We start from the raw sequence: 18,863 nt of genomic DNA, 5'->3' as shown, positions 1-18,863 counted from the left end.
CTGTCACGAGGTTCTCTACCTTCCTCACTCTGTTTTGTGTTCCCTCCCCAGGGACTGCTTTAGGACGTCCCATGGTCTGTGTCCCCCAATGATATAAGCGAGAAAACGAGATTTTGTGAAACTCACCTGTAAAATCTGTTTCTCGCTTGATTCATTGGGGGACACAGCACCCACCCCGTTTGGGTCCGTTGGCCGTGGAGTTGGTTCATGTTGTTTTATCCTTCTGCTTTTGCACAAACTGAAGGCTCTCTCCTGGCCGGAGGGGGTATAGCTGGCAGAGGAGGAGCTAACAGTTTTCAGCCTAGTGTCGCCTCCTAGTGGCAGCAAGCAGCTATGCCCATGGTCTGTGTCCCCCAATGAATCAAGCGAGAAACAGATTTTACAGGTGAGTTTCACAAAATCTCGTTTTTACAGATGCACCATGTGTTATCAAACATATGACAAATTTGGCACGTAGACTCGAGCAAAACTGACTTGAAATGTTTACTTCATAGTAAATTTCCCTTATAGTGTATACTGCAGAGCATGAAACACTTGCTGCAGCACATTATAACAATATTAACACAAAGCTCATATATATAGTACCCGTAACAGTCATTATCATGAAACGCCTTGAAGAAAAAAAAGTTTCAGAAACCTATAAAAAAAGATTATTGTATTTAAAATCTGTATTATCCAATATATACACACGTACATATACACAAATGTTCTTTGAAATTTTGTACACTTGATCCCGCTGCTTGATTAGAGGTCCCAGCAGAACATTCTTCATTTATTGTCTCAGTTGGGAATTGAGAGGAGCCCCTTTTCATCAGCTGTATCAAGAATCTTGCATATTACTGGGGATTCCACCTAAAGATAACATGAAGAAAACATTAATTTTTTCCATGGAACATACGCTGATGGCACATTTCACAATTCCACCTTGTCTATTCATTGGTCCGTCATATTTTTTTTTCAGGTGTGACATTTTTGTTTTCGGCAAATGGCAAAGAGTCAACTAGGGCTACTTCACCTGTGCGGTTAACAAATTCTGGCAGAGGAACAGTTTGGTGGTGTTCAGCCTGATCCAGCCTATGCAGATACTGCCCACTGACTATAATGGGATCCGCCTGGTTTCTGGCATGAGTGCTGGGTTTCGGCAGGATAAACAACAGTGCATGCATCTGTTTTTGTCTGTCCAAAACCCAGCGGTCGAATCACTGCTGGATCCCATTGTAGTCTATGGGCTCCGGCGGTGCACGGCCCTATCTTGCCATGCCGGATACTGTGAACTCTGGCAGGTTGTTTCTTTGCCAATACAGCTTGCCGGATACCTTTACCGCAGATGAGAAAGTAATCTAAGTAAGCTACCATTTTAATTGCAATGTATGCCTCAAATGTGAGACATGATATGCATACAATGAGAAAAATGCTAAAATATTATTGTAGATTATGTACTTCCTAGATAAATGCACATATCAGACAGGTCCCATTTCGTCCACCTTTCAGTCTTGTTGGGACTGATGTAGGCATTTCAAAAGTAAAAAAAACAGGCAGCTAAGCTCCTCCTACAGGAACCCCCACCTATGGGCGGGGGTTTGCATAAGCCTGGCCCCTTTGGTTGCCCGATTCGCAGGACTGTCGTGGCAATATTGTAAAGGTTGGTATGTATGTATATCAAAATATACTGAAAATAAAAAGTGACATATACTTACGCCAAGTATGTACTGACAAGTCTGTGGCTCGAGCATATATACAGTGACAGCATGGGGAGACTCGGACTCTTTACACCTAAAAAGAGTCAGAACAGCAAACAGTTGAGTGTTTCCATAAAGACAACATAAATGACAGTGCAGAGATTACAGGCGCACAAACAACACTCACTTTAGTTTTACGATCACCTGCCTAGGCTTATTTGTCAGTTCGCAGATATCGCCACCACCATAGAAATGTGACACCATTCTGCAAGAAAAGTTTCATTTAGATTTTAGACATCTGTTCAATTTTTCTCTAAAGACAGGGAAAAATCTGCCTGAAAGACAAACTAGATTCACAGAGGAACAAAATGAAGTGTAAAGAACATTGGAACAGATTTATCAAAACTGGTGCAAGGGACGTAGAGCAGTTGCCCAATGCAATTCCTGTTCTAATTTTTCAGAGACCCCTTTGAAAATAAAAAGTCAATCTGATTGGCTACTATGAAAAAAAAAAAAAAAAAAGAAGATCGACATGGTGCAGTTACCTATCCGCCCTCAGACTGTTGCACTCCCTATTCACCAATAACTGACCAAATCTCACAATAACATGCATGTACTATCTACACATTTGTGGTACAAGGAAACCTGAAAAAAATCACCACATGTCCAAGGTAAGGACTTTTGAGGTCATTTTTATCAAACTGGTGTAAAGTAGAACTGGCTTAGTTGCCCATAGCAACCAAACAGATTCCACCTTTCATTTTCCAGAGGAGCTGTCAAAAATGATTGGTTGTTATAGGCAACTAAGCCAGTTCCACTTTACACCAGTTTGATAAATGACCCCATTTGTTTAAACCTTTATTAGGCTTACTTTATAGCAGGTTTCTTCTGCCTTGACAGTCAGAAAAGCATGAAACCGTCATGGATTCTGTAAAAATGTAAGCCATGATAGCAGTGCAGCAATCCTAATGCTAAAGGTCCCTTTACAACACGGGCAGATTAACGAGCATCGGCTGATGACACCATATGTCGACAAACACTTAATACAATAGTTGTTCTCCATTCAGTCGGCATTGGTTGGCAGCACATCTCATTGGGTAAACGAGTATTTTTATGCCCGCATAAGGGTACGGTGAAATGTTCTAACAGCTTTATGTGGACAAAACCCCATCTGCATGTAGTGGCCAAAAGCCACACGATTTTGAACGTGATATGTCAGACTTACCTTCAAAATCCTGCTGCCATTGGCAGTCACGGGTGGGCGGCATTTGTCCGTGTGCAGCCGTTGCAACGTCAGCATGTTTACAAGGGGCAATGATTGGGAACAAACATTTATTTATTCACCCGATCATCTGCCCATGTAAAAGGGGCTTACAGGGGATTCTTCCAAGACTTTTCCTGAGGATATGTCACCAATATCAGATCGGTGGGGGTCGGATGCCTTGCACCCCCACCGATCAGCTGTTGCCAACCACAGGCTCTAATAACTGTACAGTGTATGGAACAGTTCTGATTAAAAGGTAAGACACGGATGTACAACAAAAGACTTGCCTAACGCTCTGCACGCCCTCGTCAGGGGGATGGTACAACCTTGCAACATTTTTTCTGGCCCATTCAAAATGTTGTTCTTCTTTCCAAGTGCCAACAACAAGGGTCGTTCTGCCAGTGTCCTTATCCTGCATATCAAAAGCCAAGAAAGAAATGCATTAAATCAGCCATTAAGTAACTGGCTATGAAATATACCAATGCAGCATTTTCATATACACACACATTGGGGGAGATTTATCAGAACTGATGTAAAGGAAAAAATAAAAAAATCCCACCTTTCATTTTTCAGAGCTCCTTTGGAAAATGAAAGTCGGAATCTGATTGGTTGCTATGGGCAACTAAGCCAGTTTTCATTTACACCAGTTTTGATAAATATCCCCCATTATATATAGCGCTAATTCCGTGCAGTTTTGTATACCAAAGTATATACTGTATAATCATGTTTTGATATACTTAACATAATTGTTCTAAACGCACATGCTCTCGATTCAGTCTCCAACCTGCAGCTCTCCAGCTGTTGCAAAACTACAACTCCCAGCATGCCCAGACAGCCTACAGCTATCAGCCTACAGCAAGGCATGGTGGGAATTGTAGTTTTACAACAGCTGGAGGGCTGCAGGTTGAGCATCCCTGAACTACAACTTCCATCATACCTTGACAGTCTGCAACTGTCAATTCATAGTAGGACTTGTAGCTTCCCAAAGGCTGGAGACCTTCTGGTTGGAGACCACTGATTTATCAGGTTTATAAACGGTGTCCTTGACAGTGAAATGCAAAATGTAAAGTGGTCTCGTGTTATTGCAGTGTCTACTGGTTTTAGTGCTGTACATATGACCACAGCACAATCTCAAATAAAGTTATATTGCTTCTCTAGGATCTTCACTTCCATTGTTCCTGTAGCTTTTAAAAGAAAGATGCCATCTAGATTAAAAACAGTAGCTGCACTCACCTCATGATATTGATGGACATATTTTCCATAACAGAATTCATACTTCCACCACCCAACACCCTGCAAAAATAAAGAAACAAAATGAAAAACAAATCTGCACATTTTAGAGGGAAAATGCTTTCTACCTAATAAAAGGCAAAATCAAGAAAAAATACAGGAGTAGGATCATGCAGATAATTCTCTGTACCATCCTCATTACATCATGACTGCAACTTTCTAATATACTTGCACTTTATTCCTCACCGGTTTCAATGAACTGGAACTTTGATTAATTCTCATTTATTTATTTTATTTTTTTAAACATTGTTTTTAATAATAAAATAAAGTATTACATACAAGAATATGCATTATTTTACTTTCTTTTCCAAACATTGATCTGATCTTGCATGATCCTCATAGTCCCATTAACAGAGGGACACAAGAAAAAAAGAAACTTTACAATATGATTAACTTGACCAAATTAAATAATAACAAAGGAAGAAAAGGGGATACAGTATCTCACAAAAGTGAGCACATCCCTCACATTTTTGTAAATATTTTATTATATCTTTTCATGGGGCAACACTGGAGATATGACACTTTGATACAATGTAAAGTAGTCAGTGTACAGCTTGTATAACAGTGTAAATTTGGTGTGCCCTCAAAATAATTTAAAACACAGCCATTTATGTCTAACCCACTGGCAACAAAAGCTAGTACACCCCTAAGTGAAAATGGCCAAATGGTGCCAAAGCGTCAATGTTTTGTGTGGCCACCATTATTTTCCACCATTCCCTTAACTCTCTTGGGCATGGATTTCACTAGAACTTCACAGGTTGTCACTGGAATCCTCTTCTACTCCTCCATGATGACATCATGGAGCTGGTGGATGTTAGAGACCTTGCGCTCCTCCACCTTCCGTTTGAGGATGCCCCATAGATGTTCAATAGGGTATGTTGTGCCTTTTCAGAAGTATAAACAGTTATATCTACTTAGTCTAGTTATGTTGGATATTTATTGCCTTTAAGAGCAATGTTGGTTTATATTCACTATTTTTGAATAGACTTCTGGGAATGAGACTTCGTTCAGAGGAAGTTGTGTTTTTGTAACCAATAGTCAATCGTCATTTAGACAGTTAGAAGATACATGCCACCTGTGGTAGTAGAGGCTTCATTGTATTTGTTATCTGAACATAAATTCCACAATGTGAGAAGTGTCAAGAAGTTCCTGAGTCTATATTATAGTTGGTTCATGTATCAAAGTTTGTCCCTCAGCTCTGAAATAAGGCTTCCAGATGTCAGGTATGTGTAGTGTTGAAGATGTCAGGCATGTATGCTTTAACCCTTAATAGTATGATGCTTATACAACAGTTCCACCTAGGTATGAGCAGGTAACACTACACCAGTAGCAAAAGTGCATTCTGGGTAGTGTTATGACGTCACATTCCTTATCAATGTACACGCCTATCTGACAATAATTGGAGAGTTCCAAACTAGGAAGGTGTGTTCATCTGATAAGTTTTTGGTTAAGAAACCACATAAAAAAAATAGAAGGGAAAAAAGAAAGAAGAGAGCCTGGAGAAGGATCTTGATTATCAGGAAAACTCTTGAGAGCTGACTTCCCCTAGACTCTGCCTATCACCTACATTCTCGCGTAATGTATGATTTTTATGCGTGTGTAGTATTGATAAATTCATTCGCTTGATATCTAGCCAAAATCCCCATTTTGTGTGGCTATAGTGTTAAGATGCTACATCAATATTGGCGTTGTTCAGTTACAATGCATATAACTGAATAAAGGATCTAATATTGAATTCAGAGAGAATTTCTCTGTTGGGAATTTTTATATTCTCTAGTTTGATATCAAGCCGATAAATGTATAAGCTTTATTGCAATACTCCTAATACAATCCTAGATTGGGCATAGTTACCAGAGCAAGGGCTCGTATCTGTCATTTATTTGATTGAATTTCTGTGCATAATGAATTGTTTGATATATCTCTCATAATTGAAAGCAGTATTAAATAATATTCTTGTGTTGGTTGAGTAGTTTTTTTTTGGCACCATCTAGTGGTGAATTCTGGGTACTGCATATCATTGTGCATCATTGAAATTAACATCGATTCATTTTATTGTATTTTAAATTATAGTATAATAAATCATTTATATTTTTGCATAGATGCTTGTACCCTGTTTTTACTGATTGCACAAAATAATTTTTCTTTTGATCCATTAGTTTATTTTTTAAATATAGCATTTGCTTTATATCCCCGACAGGTTTAGGTCTGGAGACATGCTTGGCCAGTCCAGCACCTTTAGGCCTATTGCACATGACCGTATGGCTTTTTCAGTGTTTTGCGATCCGTTTTTCACGGATCCGTTGTTCCGTTTTTTGTTTCTGTTTCTGTTCCGTTTTTCCGTATGGCATATACAGTATACAGTAATTACATAGATAAAATTGGGCTGGGCATAACATTTTCAATAGATGGTTCAGCAAAAAACGGAACGGAAACGGAAGACATACGGATGCATTTCCGTATGTGTTCCGTTTTTTTGCGGACCCATTGACTTGAATAGAGCCACGGACTGTGATTTGCGGGCAATAATAGGACATGTTCTATGTTAAAACGGAACGGAAATACGGAAACGGAATGCATACGGAGTACATTCCGTTTTTTTTGCGGAACCATTGAAATGAATGGTTCCGTATACGGACCGTATACGGAACGCAAAAAACGGCCAGTAAACGGGAAAAAAAAACGTCCGTGTGCAGGAGGCCTTACCCTCAGTTTCTTTAGCAAGGCAGTGGTCGTCTTGGAGGTGTGTTTGGGGGTCGTTATTATATTGGACTACTGCCGTACGGCCCAGTTTCCGAAGGGAGGGGATCATGCTCTGCTTCAGTATGTCACAGTACATGTTGGCATTCATGGTTCCCTCAATGAACTGTAGCTCCCCACAGCCGGCAGCACTCATGCAGCCCCAAAACCATGACACTCTGACCATCATGCTTGACTGTAGGCAAGACACTTTTCTTTGTACTCCTCACCTGGTTGCCGCCACACAAGCTTGACACCATATGAACCAAAGAAGTTTATCTTGGTCTCATCAGACCACAGGACATGGTTCCAGTAATCCATGTCCTTAGTCTGCTTGTCTTCAGCAAACAGTTTGCGGGCATCATCTTTAGAAGAGGCTTCCTTCTGGGACGACAGCCATGCAGACAAATTTGATGCAGTGTGCGGCGTATGGTCTAAGCACTGACAGATTGACCCCCCACCCCTTTAACCTCTGCAGCAATGCTGCCAGCACTCAACCTCTGGATATGACGCTGAGCATGTGCACTCAACTTTGGTCGACCATGGCGAGGCCTGTTCTGAGTGGAACCTGTCTTGTTAAACAGCTGTATGGTCTTGGCCACCGTGCTGCAGCTCAGGGTGTTGGCAATCTTCTTGTAGCCAGGCCCATCTTTATGTAGAGCAACAATTCTTTTTTTCAGATCCTCAAAGAGTTCTTTGCCATGAGGTGCTATGTTGAACTTCCAGTGACCAGAGAGTGAGAGTGATAACACCAAATTTAACAGACCTGCTTCCCCATTCATACCTAAGACCTTGTAACACTAACGAATCACATGACACCGGGAGGGAAAATGGCTAATTGGGCACAATTTGGCCATTTTCACTTAGGGGTGTACTCTCTTTTGTTGCCAGCGGTTTAGACAATAATGGCTGTGTGTTAAGTTATTTTGAGGGCACACCAAATTTACACTGCTATACAAGCTGTACACTGACTACCATACATTGGCTCAAAAGTGTCAGATCTTCAGTGCTGTCCGATGAAAAGATAGAATAAAATATTTATAAAAATGTAAGGTGTGTACTCACTTTTGTGAGATACTGTATAAAGAAGGTGACAAGGAGTAGTATGCTCGTCACGAAAATAGTGAAACTTTGTTGAATTGAGAGTGAAGCCAGTTATGCCACTTAACCTTAAACCTGGCTAATTAATTGGAGACTGAGGCGTTAATCATCTCATAGAGTTCACTATTTCCATTAACGGAGGAGGGTTTGGGTTTTTCCAGTAGTGGGTAATTTTCATTCTGGTTGCTATAATCATATGAATGATAACTGTTCGGAAAGAATCTGGGAAGGAATCCAAATTAATAGAAAGTAGGCTTTGCGCCATTGATGGGGAAATGAGAGTTTTGCATATTTAGGTTAAAATTGTATTAATTGAGTTCCAAACGGGTTTGATTTCTCTGCATTTCCACCATATGTGCTCCATATCCGCTTCTGCTGATGAACATCTAGCGTTTGTCTGGATTTAACAAAACCCACTTGATCATGGTGGACCAGGTAAGGAATCAGGGGAGACAGTCTATTGGCCAATAGTTTAGAATACATTTTAATAGTTTAATTAAATTTTAACATTCAGGAGAGAAATAGGTCGGAAATTCCCTGGTTGGTCAGGAGATTTTCCTGGTTTAGGAAGAGCTACTATAGTGGCCTGGAGCATTTCAGGTGGTATGTTCCCGGTAGACATTATGTGGGAGAAGCTAGATAAAAGATAGGGAGATAGAAAAAATACTAAGGTTTTAAAATATTTATTGATTAATCCATCTGGGCCAGGAGATTTATTATTTTTTGTTGACTTGATAATATGAGTTATTTCTGCAAGTTCAATTGGTTTATTAATTTGAGCAAGTTGATCAGGGGACAGTTTGGGCAGTCAGATATCAGATAGGAATTTATTAATGAGGTCTGGGGTCGGATGGGGCACTGAGTTGTAGTCTTTGAGGTTATATAAGTCGAAGTAATAATCGGCTAACGTGTTGGAGATACCTTGGGGGTTAATGATCTTTTCTTTACGAGAGTTGTAAATAAACTGTAGTTTTTTTCTGTTTTGGGCGGCTTTAATTTTATTGGCCAATATTGTACTCGCTCTATTGCCTTGTAGGTAATATTTCGCCTTGGATTTCCTCAAGTTGTGTTTGAAGTTATTTTGATAAAGCTGGTATAGTTCGTAACGTAAATCTTTAAGTTCGTTTAGTATAGTTTCGGAAGGGTTTATTTTGTCCTGTAGCTTCTAAATTAGTAATGGATGAGCATAGTTGTTCCGTACGAGTGCGTCTGTTTTTTTAAGAAGGCTGAAATGCGAATAAGGTGAAATATTCTGTAAGAGCTTCATTAATTTGGGATTGGGTGGAAGGTAAAGCTAAATGATTGTTGGTTCGCCAGGGTGTGTATGTGAGTTGGTTGAATCGCTCTGAGATTAGGCATGAAATTGGTGGGTGATCGGACTATATTATGGAACCTATTCTAGGCTAGAGAACGAAATGTTTTGTAAATTCCATTTATCAACAATTATCAAATCAATCCTAGAATACTATTTATGGGGGTATGAGTAAAAAGTGTAATCGCATTCTGATGCGTGTAACACTCTCCAAGTGTCATATAAATCTTCTGCCAGTAGGTATTGCGCAAAATGTAAGGAGGGTTGAGATTTCGTATGGTTCGACTTGTCAATAGAGGGCGATGGAGGCAAATTAAAGTCTCCACATATAACTAGAGAGCCTTGTTTGATAGATAGGGCGGTTGTTATTACCTCTTTGATAAATGCAAGTTAATTTGTGTTTGGTGCGTACAAGGAAACTAAGGTATATATTGTATTGTTGATGTTACATACTAGTATAATATATCTCCCGATGTTGTCAGTCTTGCTTTAAATCATTTGAAAAGAAAGGGAATTTTTAGCAGCAATAATTACCCCTCTTTTCTTGTTCACTGCAGGTGATGCAAATAAGTTGGTCAATTTTTTATGGTTAAGTCAATAAGTGTCAGACTTATTCAAGTGAGTTTCCTTGAATGCTAATCACGTCACTTTTAAAGGGAATTAACTTCTTTCCATAATATAGATCTTTTAAAAGGACTATTTAGCCCAATAGCATTAATTGAAGAAATTTTGAAAACCATCGCTGGCAGTGAAGGTAGTGCAAAGTAAATAATACAATATGCTACAGAGCAAGTGCGGGCACCACAACGTAAGGGTGACGTAGTTGCTCCGCAGCCATAAATAAGAATATCGAGCTCACTTGTCACTTAGGAATTACAGGGTAATGTTAAAGTAAAGGAAAAAAAAAAAAAAGGGGGAAGTAGGATAGATAAGGTTAAACAGAACAATGCAACTCTATCTATAACAGAGTAGATAAATCAGAGTCCGGTTCAAAGAGAACCAACCGGATACCAATTTATCAATGGAGGTGGGATTTAGAAAATGTGTGCCCCCGTTTTATACACTCTAACCATTGGTGGCAGTGGCCACAGGGTCCCCTCCCCCTCTTCATTGGTGGCTGTTCCGATCAGATCCCCAGCAGTGTAATCCTGGGGCTCCGATCTGTTACCATGGCAGCCAGGACGCTACTGAAGCCCTGGCTGCCATGGTAAGCTCCCTGCTGCTGTGTGCACTATGCACAGGGCTGCAGGGAGAGTGTGAAGTCCTATTTATCCTAATAGAGCTCTATTAGGGTGAATAGGACAAGGGTTCTAGCCCCTAAGGGGGCTAATAGTAAATTTAAAAAAGGAAATTAAAAAAAGGAAATAAAAAAACACCAAAAATACAAAGTTTAAAATCGCTCCCTTTCCCAATTTTACATATAAAATTTACAAACAATAAAAAAGAAACATATTACATATCGCCATGCCTGAAAAAGTGTGAATTATTAAAATATAAAAAAAAATATTTCCTATGGGGGGGGGGGAACGCCGTAACAGGAAAAAAAAAATTAAATCACAACCACACGATGTATAGCTTGTGGCTCCTCGTAGTCATATGTTTTTTTTTTTCTTCTGGCTCTTTGCGTCTGTAAGGTTGGCCACCCCTGGCCTAGGCCATGTGACCGTTGAATGTTTCATCACATGGCCTAGGAAAAGCTGGAGAAGGCCGGTGCCTTCTCAAACAGCTGATTTAGGGGGGGGGAAAGGTCCCGGGAGTCGAATCCCCACCGATCAGATACTGATGACCTATTCAGAGGACCGGTCATCAGTATTAAAGTCTCGGAAAACCCCTTTAAGTCATATTTACTTCTATTGCCTTTTTGTCAATTGTACAGCAAACATATTTTGATGATGGAGTGAAAGGTAGCACAAGTTTTTAATTATTTGTGTATCGCCACAATTTTTAAATATATTTAAAAAATTCTTTGGTTGTCCTGTGGCCTTTTACTTCTTAAAGTATAACTGTCGTATTTATTTATTTTTTGGAGTATTGGATTGTGGTGATTAATATCACCTTGGTGGCCCTATTTCAACTTTTCACTGTGTATTCAATTACCCCTTAATTCCACAGTTTTGTTCCCTGTACTGCCTACTTTTACCTCTGCTTAAAATAAGGTTGCTAGGCATGGTCCATCTATCTGTTGAAGGACGCAGAAGCAGGCTGCGTGAAGGTCAGATTACTGACAGCCAGGGACTGTAAGTAAATGATTAAAGCCAGGTCCTCCCCAGCAGCTGATAACAGTGCCTGGGCTGTGTGCACTTCTCCCTGTCCCTGCGCTTGGCAGATGCTCCCTCACTCAGCAGAGCTGGAGAATGCAGAGTTGAATCAGCGCAGACCAGAGATGGGAGATCTGCCGTCTGCTCAGTGTATAAATGAAAGCAACATGTGGTAAGAGGACCCCTTTGTGCTGCAGGAGATTAACCCTTTAGGGGGAGGGCTCTGGTTACTGACACTTTTGGGGGGCTATTGTTACTGGCTAGTGAGGGCAGGAGGGATTAGCCTCAGGGTGAGGGCAGTGGCCGCCATCTTAACTGAATAGTGAAATTGCAGTTTTATGCAGACTGGTTGCTAAGGGCTGAATCTTATTAAATATGGGGTAAATCAGTCTAATAGTAACTGATTCTGGAATATCATGTTATTAGTAACTACATATATGAAAATTGAAATTAGGGCCTAAGTGTGACAGTTATCCTTTAAGGCCCTAGACCACACAATTTTTGAGCCAATTGGGAACAACTCTCATTTCAGATAACTGGCACGTATTAAAGAGCAGCTGATCAGGAGATAAACAAGCAAATGCTTGTTTATCGGTTGATGGGCATCTTTCATTAGGATGAAAGATGCCAGATTATCGGCAGCACATCTCCCTATGTAATTCGGTTGTGTGCTGCTGATAATCAATAAAATAAAAATTTAATAAAAGATGAAGACTCTGAATATGGCCCCATTTACACGATTGCCTTTTTGGTCTGCATCCAATCCGCATTTTTGTAAATTGGATGCAGACCAATTTATTTCAATGCAGCTGCAAAATGCCTGTTCTGTCTTTTTCGCAAAAAAATATAGAAAGTGTCCTATTCTTATCCGTTTTGTGGGAAACAGGCATTTGTAACATAGGGCGGGACGTGCAAGGGAAAAATGCGGAACACACGCTGTCAGAATCCATGTTTTGCAGATCTGCGCAAAATACAGTCATGTGCATGGGGCCTATAGCAAACAAAATGTTCTGTATCCTGACAAACATATGACTGTCTTACCCCATGAAAACAATATGATCCTGTGAGAAACTCTTTGATCAACTGCTCGTCTGTCAGCTTGGAAATGTGTGTGGTCCCCACAGTGACAAGATGCTGGGAGCCCACCGTCACCGGCTTATGGATGGTGGAGAACTTGTCCTTAATGCTTTGCTGCTCTTCCTGGAATTATATAGTTGCACCATAAAATGCCAAACTTACATTGTCTAGGTATTCACTATGTATTGCACATTGCTGAACAAAACAGAAACTGGGTAAGTGCACAACTTAGCCAGTCTTACAGCATTTAAAGGGAACTTGTCACATCGACCATGCAGTCTGAGGCCTTGTTCACATTTCCATTGTTCACTGATGTGTGCTGTCTGCATTTTCTGAGGACAGCACAGGTATCCATTGATTTTAATGTTACATAGTTAAAAATACTGTCCGTCATGAGATGCGGAACAAAACGGATCCAGTGTGACACACAATGCAAGTCAATGGTGCCGAATCTGTTTTCTAGGACATAATTGACTTACAATGGTTTTAAATGCCGGATCGGCAGTGCGGGGACCAGGAGCGCCGCAGGGAGCAGGGTAAGTATATTTCCACAGAGGGGCCCGGCACATGGGTGGGGGGGGAGCTGTTGTAGATACTGGATAACCCCTTTAAGGCTCAAAGACTCTCCACACACACACTTGCACATTTAAAAAAATAATAATGACTACCAGAAGTTAGAGTCCTATCCTCCACTACCTTGAATCATGTTGTACTGGTTCAAGTTACATCTCATACTTTACAGTGTCTTCTATATGTTTCTGGAGACATCCATGTTATCTCTCCCCTCTTATGATCTTAAATGTCAAGAACAAGAGGTCTGGATAAAGAGGTGAGGTCTAATGCTGGATTTATACGGGCTGATTATGGGGGAAACCAATGTTCCCACGAATGCTCGCTCCTGATAATCGGGCCATGTAAAGGCGCTGTAGATCATCCGATGAACGATCGAAACGATTGTTCATTGGGTAAAATGATCGGAGGTGCAGACACCAAAAGGACCCCATTATAGTGAACAGGATTCGTCGGGTGCCAGCAGCGTCTGCCATATGCTGGATCCGGCAGTACCATTTCTATGCCAGAACGGAATACTAAAATCCTTATGTGCATGTAGCCTTACCTCCTTTTTCCGACTCATTACTACTCTGTCACAATCTGTCACTTGTTGTATGCTCATTATTATATGGTTTATACTATGCATAAACTTTAAAAGTTCCCTTTAAATAGTTCACCTCTTTGTTGGGCTTAAATGGTGCCTTCATCATCTCCCGCTGCTGTTCCAATTTCAATAGGCTTTGTGGCCTTAGTGGTGACCCTGGCATTGACTGGCAAAAGATATCATTTATAGGAGAGGTTTTAAACCTGTGTGAAAGAGATAATGGAATGACAGTGTATTCTGAGCCAGAGACAGTTCTACAACAGAACAGATACATTCAAACAGCATCGGCAGGCTCAAAACCATGCTGCAAATGACTGCTTAACACAAGGTATGTCACCTCCAAGAGTGGATGGTACCCTCAAACCAGTTTTACCACCGACAACACGTTAAAGGGGTTTTCCGGGACATAGCTATCGATGACCTATCCTCAGCATACATGTAGGTCGCTAGATCAGATCAGTGGGAGTCCGACACCAGTTACCCCCACTGACCACCAGTTCTGAGCAGCCTGTTATGATCAGCTGTTCCAGTCCATGCCAGGATACTGCAACTCAGTTTGCAGAAGGAAGCACTGATTAGATAGGTCATCAATATCCAAGTCCAAGTATTTATAGATGGACATCTAGGGTAACGTACCTGTACATGGGATGGGTACAAAGAAGAGGTGTCAGTATTACAACTTCATATTCACATGTAGTGACTTCGGCTACAGACAGGATCTCGTGTTTGGCATCTGGGTGACATATATACATGACTGTCGTGCTACGGGGTTGGTTCTGTTTCAAGCTGCATGGTGTTCCATTCCCCATTACAACGGGGTAATACGGTGTCATCTGTCCTTCAATGTTTTTGGCTGGGATCTAGAAGAAAACAATGACGACTCCACGGTAATATTTTATTCTGGAATCTTTCGAAAATCTTGTATTAGGGTCCATGCACATCGCCGGCACTCTCATAGAAAATGCCTTTTCTTGTCCACAATTGTGGACAAGAATAGGACATGTTCTATTTTTTTGTGGAACGGAAGTGCGGATCCGCAAATGAGGATGCGGACAGCACATTCCAGCCCCATTGAAAATGAATGGGTCTGCACCTGTTCCGCAAAATTGCGGAACGGATGCGGACCCATTTTGTGGACGTGTGAATAGACCCTTAAACTGGTTTTACAGGACTTAGATATTGATTACCAAAATCAAAATCATTGGTGGGGGTCAGACACCTGGCACCCCCACCATTCAGCTATTCCATGCAGCCGCCAGCACCAGAATCTATTGGATGAAAGGCTCACGGTGCAGTTTCTGGCACTGGTGTACCGCAGCTCAGCTTCCATTCACTTAAACGTATGCTAAGTTGGAGTATTCCCGCACAGCTGCTACACAGTGGACAGGGCCTTCTGCGTACCGGCTCCTCCACTATATGGTTTCTGACGCCATGGGCTGCCCAAGACAGCTGCTTGGTGGGCGGCGCCAGGTATTGGACCCCCATGATCTAATATTGATGACCGATCCTGAGGACAGTTCAGCAATATCTCAGACCTGGTGACCCACTTTAAGGGCCAGTATCACAGTCCCATAATAGAAGCATAGATCACTTCTACAGTTTATATTTACATCTTTACAAACCTATACTTAAATATCAGGGTACGGACAGCACATCCAGAACTATTAGAAGCAAAAGGGAAGAAAAGCGGCGGACAAATTCCTGCAACATCCCTGTCAACCCATCAGTAGACACAGCCTGAACTCTGGTGAAAGCTTCACGAGTCATTATGGGACTTACTCTATTTGTAATAGGATAAATTGAATTACTACTTTTTTCCTTAGTACATACTAAAAAGCACCAAAGAGAATATTGGCCCTACTTACATCTCTATGGATTCCAGCTATTTCTCCTTCTTCCTGTTTCTCACCTGTTCAATACACAAAGAAAAAGTTTATTTTCATAATGTCTAAAGGACCCTTTACATTGGCAGATTTTTTTTTAACCTGAGACAATTGCCAGTCGAAAATATAGCAAGTGAATCAGAACTTTAGCTCCATTTACCACTGCCTCACTATAAGCCCCAGGCAATTCATTCCGTTGTTTGACAATCTTCCGTTATGATCAGTGACGGTGAGCTGCGACAATTGATGTTTTTCATTTCAGTGGGGTGTCAGAACCTCACTGATCTGATGCAGATGACCTATCCGGAATTACGGATTTTTTAAAAAACTTTTTGTGCGATTATCCTTACATAATCATCCTGGCTTGGAGCACACACTATAGGCGGATATTTCTGTTCTGCTGTAGACTAGGACAAGGTCAGTGGAGGGATTTAGGCTACATTCACATGACATGTAATGGCCATCACACGGCTGTTTTTAGAACCAACTGAGGTCAATGGGACTATTCACATGGCCATTTTCTAACGACCAGTGAATAGCGGCAGTCAAAATATAGGCCATCCTATTTTTGGCCATTTTCATGGCCAGACAGAGACACTAAAATTCAATGGGATCGTTTTTAACGGCGATTAGACAGGAGTGTACCCATCTAACGGCTGTTAAAAAAAAGGGTACACTAGTGGAAAATGGCCAAGGTAAAAAAATTTAAATAAATTGCTCATCTCATCCATTTGCACGCACAGATGTAGTTGCTCCTTTCTTGATGCTGAAGGACCTATGCAACCAGCGTGATGACATCACCATGCTCTACCAGCATGATCGCTGGAAGTGCACGATGATGTAATTGCACTAGGAGTGCAGGTCTTCAGCATGAAGAGGGGAGAGAAGACTGCATCTGCAAGTGGATGAGCTAATTTTTATTCCATACAAAAAAAAAAAAATATACTATGCTGGGGGCCACTATGGGAGACATTATTAAAGGGCATCTGTCAGCAGATTTGTACCAATGGAACTGGCTGACCTGTCGTATGTGCGCTTGGCAGCTAAAGGCTTCTGTGTTGGTCCCATGTTCATATGTGTCCGTATTTCTGAGAAAAGTTATGTTTTCATATATGCAAATTAGCCTCTAGGAGCAATGAGGGCGTTACCATTACACCTAGCGGCTCTACATCTTATAGGTGGCGAAAACTTAGACTAGAGCGTTTTTGGACACAAGGACACTTTTTTTTGGCTGCACAGACAAAATTCTGCAGCATGGACAAACTTTTCGCACATGAACAGAATTCTAGCATAAATCTGCCGCAGGATTTACGATACTCCAAGTTTACAAAGGTCCATGTACCAGAATAGTAAATCTGCCCCAATGTTTCGCAACAAGTCCACTTTGGACATAAGGCCAGCTATGAACTCCTAGCCATTACACTGACTCAGACCTGTGTCAGATGAGCTTTTCTTCATCATGTTTCCGAGGTAATACTCTTGAATATTCGATTGCTAAAGAAAGAAAATCAAGACAGTTAAAATTGATGTATAAAACTATAGATATAGTGACTTATAGCCGTGACCCCCTTAAAGGGGTTGGCCAGTATTGCTGCAGATCTGCTGGGAACAGCACATTAAGGCAGCTAGTAATAGACTGATGTCAGATGGTTTATTATGCCTGATCCTTGTGCACTGCATTGGTTGTTTACCTGCCACCTAAAATGGTTGTTGGAGGGTAACCAATCCTGTCCGTCAATGTTCTGTATTGACTAACAATGATCATGCCCATCCACCGTGTTAATTAATAAAGGCTGTTGATGGACTGAACTGGCCACGTGACCCTTCATCAGTGTCCATTTGGGCCTGGAGAGCTGGGCTGCAGGTAAGTAATCAATGCAGTAAACAAGGAGTAGGCACATTAAATCACTGGACACCAGTATCTCTCTAGCTTTTTTACAGAGGTTTCCAGGATTGATGGCCTACCCTCAAGATATGAGTACTACACTCACCCCTTCCCCTCATCGCCAGTGTATTTTAACGGAGACCAGGATAAAGGGTAGAACCCAAATTTATCGAAAACAGAAAAGGGGCGGGAATATATGTGCTGTCATAGAGACTACCAGGAAACTGGATTACAGGTGAGTGTAATACTCATTTCCCCAGTCGTCTCCATGACAGCACACACTATCAAAGTGAAACTACAGCACCCAGGACCTTGTGTCCAAAGGCTATATCCTCATTGGCAAATACATCAAGCCTATAATGTTTGGTAAAAGTATGGGCCCTCTGCAAATCTGCTCTAGGGAGGCAGAGGCCCGTTCGGCCCAGGAGGTAGACACTGCTCAGAGACAGAGGAGGCTCTTTACCAGAGGCTGAATACGCTTCCGTAATAGCACTCCTTATCCACCGGGATATGGAGCCCTTAGCTACTTTTCTACCTTTATTAGGGCCCAAAAACTGCACAAATAAATTTTTATCTATCCTCCATTTCCTGGTAGCGTCAATATAACGATATAATATAACAAAGAACTGCCCTTCTCACATCTAAGTTATGAAATTTTTCTTCCTGCGATTGGCACAGAATGAGGGAATGACAATATCTTGGGACCCGTGAAAGGTGGATACTACCTTTGGGAGGAAATTGGGGTCCAACTTAAATATTAACTTATCCTCTAAGACCCTAAGGGAAGGCTCCTGGATTAATAGGGCCTGAAGCTCGCAAACTCTCCTAGCAGAAGATATTGCTACCAGGAAAACAGTCTTAAGAGTAAGCCACTCGATAGACAGAGAATCTAAAGGCTCAAACAAGGAATCTGACAAGCCCAAAAGTCCTGTGTTCAGGTTCCATGGGGCTACCAAATTCTTAATTCTCGGCTTTAGCCTATCTGCAGCTTTCAAAAACCTAGCAACCCAGGGGACATCTAAATACTGGTGTTGTAGAAGGCACACAGGGCGGACACCTGCACCCTTAGGCCCCTTTCACACGGGCGAGTATTCCGCGCGGATGCGATGCGCGAGTTGAACGCATTGCACCCGCACTGAATCCCGACCCATTAATTTCTATGAAGCTGTTTACATGAGCGGTGATTTTCACTTGTGCGTTGCGTGAAAATCGCAGCATGCTC

General features: G+C 41.4%; 1 protein-coding gene across 1 annotated transcript in view; it reads right to left on the bottom strand.

The window, feature by feature from the left end:
* Positions 1–462: 462 nt before the first annotated feature.
* The window catches only part of ERLEC1 (endoplasmic reticulum lectin 1), a 29,128-nt gene continuing 10,727 nt past the window's right edge, over positions 463–18,863 (bottom strand). Inside the window, exons 5-14 of the mRNA XM_040429737.1 lie at positions 17,190–17,250; positions 15,739–15,782; positions 14,510–14,733; positions 13,947–14,076; positions 12,682–12,840; positions 4,177–4,236; positions 3,231–3,355; positions 1,867–1,944; positions 1,698–1,773; positions 463–852 (exon numbers count right to left, since the gene is read on the bottom strand). Coding sequence (XP_040285671.1) covers positions 781–852; positions 1,698–1,773; positions 1,867–1,944; positions 3,231–3,355; positions 4,177–4,236; positions 12,682–12,840; positions 13,947–14,076; positions 14,510–14,733; positions 15,739–15,782; positions 17,190–17,250 — 1,029 coding nt within the window. The 3' untranslated portion in view covers positions 463–780. The remainder of the gene's footprint in view (positions 853–1,697; positions 1,774–1,866; positions 1,945–3,230; positions 3,356–4,176; positions 4,237–12,681; positions 12,841–13,946; positions 14,077–14,509; positions 14,734–15,738; positions 15,783–17,189; positions 17,251–18,863) is intronic.

The sequence above is a fragment of the Bufo bufo genome, chromosome 4, assembly GCF_905171765.1.
Source record: "Bufo bufo chromosome 4, aBufBuf1.1, whole genome shotgun sequence".
Taxonomy (NCBI): domain Eukaryota; kingdom Metazoa; phylum Chordata; class Amphibia; order Anura; family Bufonidae; genus Bufo; species Bufo bufo.
The sequence above is the reverse complement of the archived record's forward strand: the minus strand, read 5'-3'. Positions and strand labels throughout refer to the sequence as shown.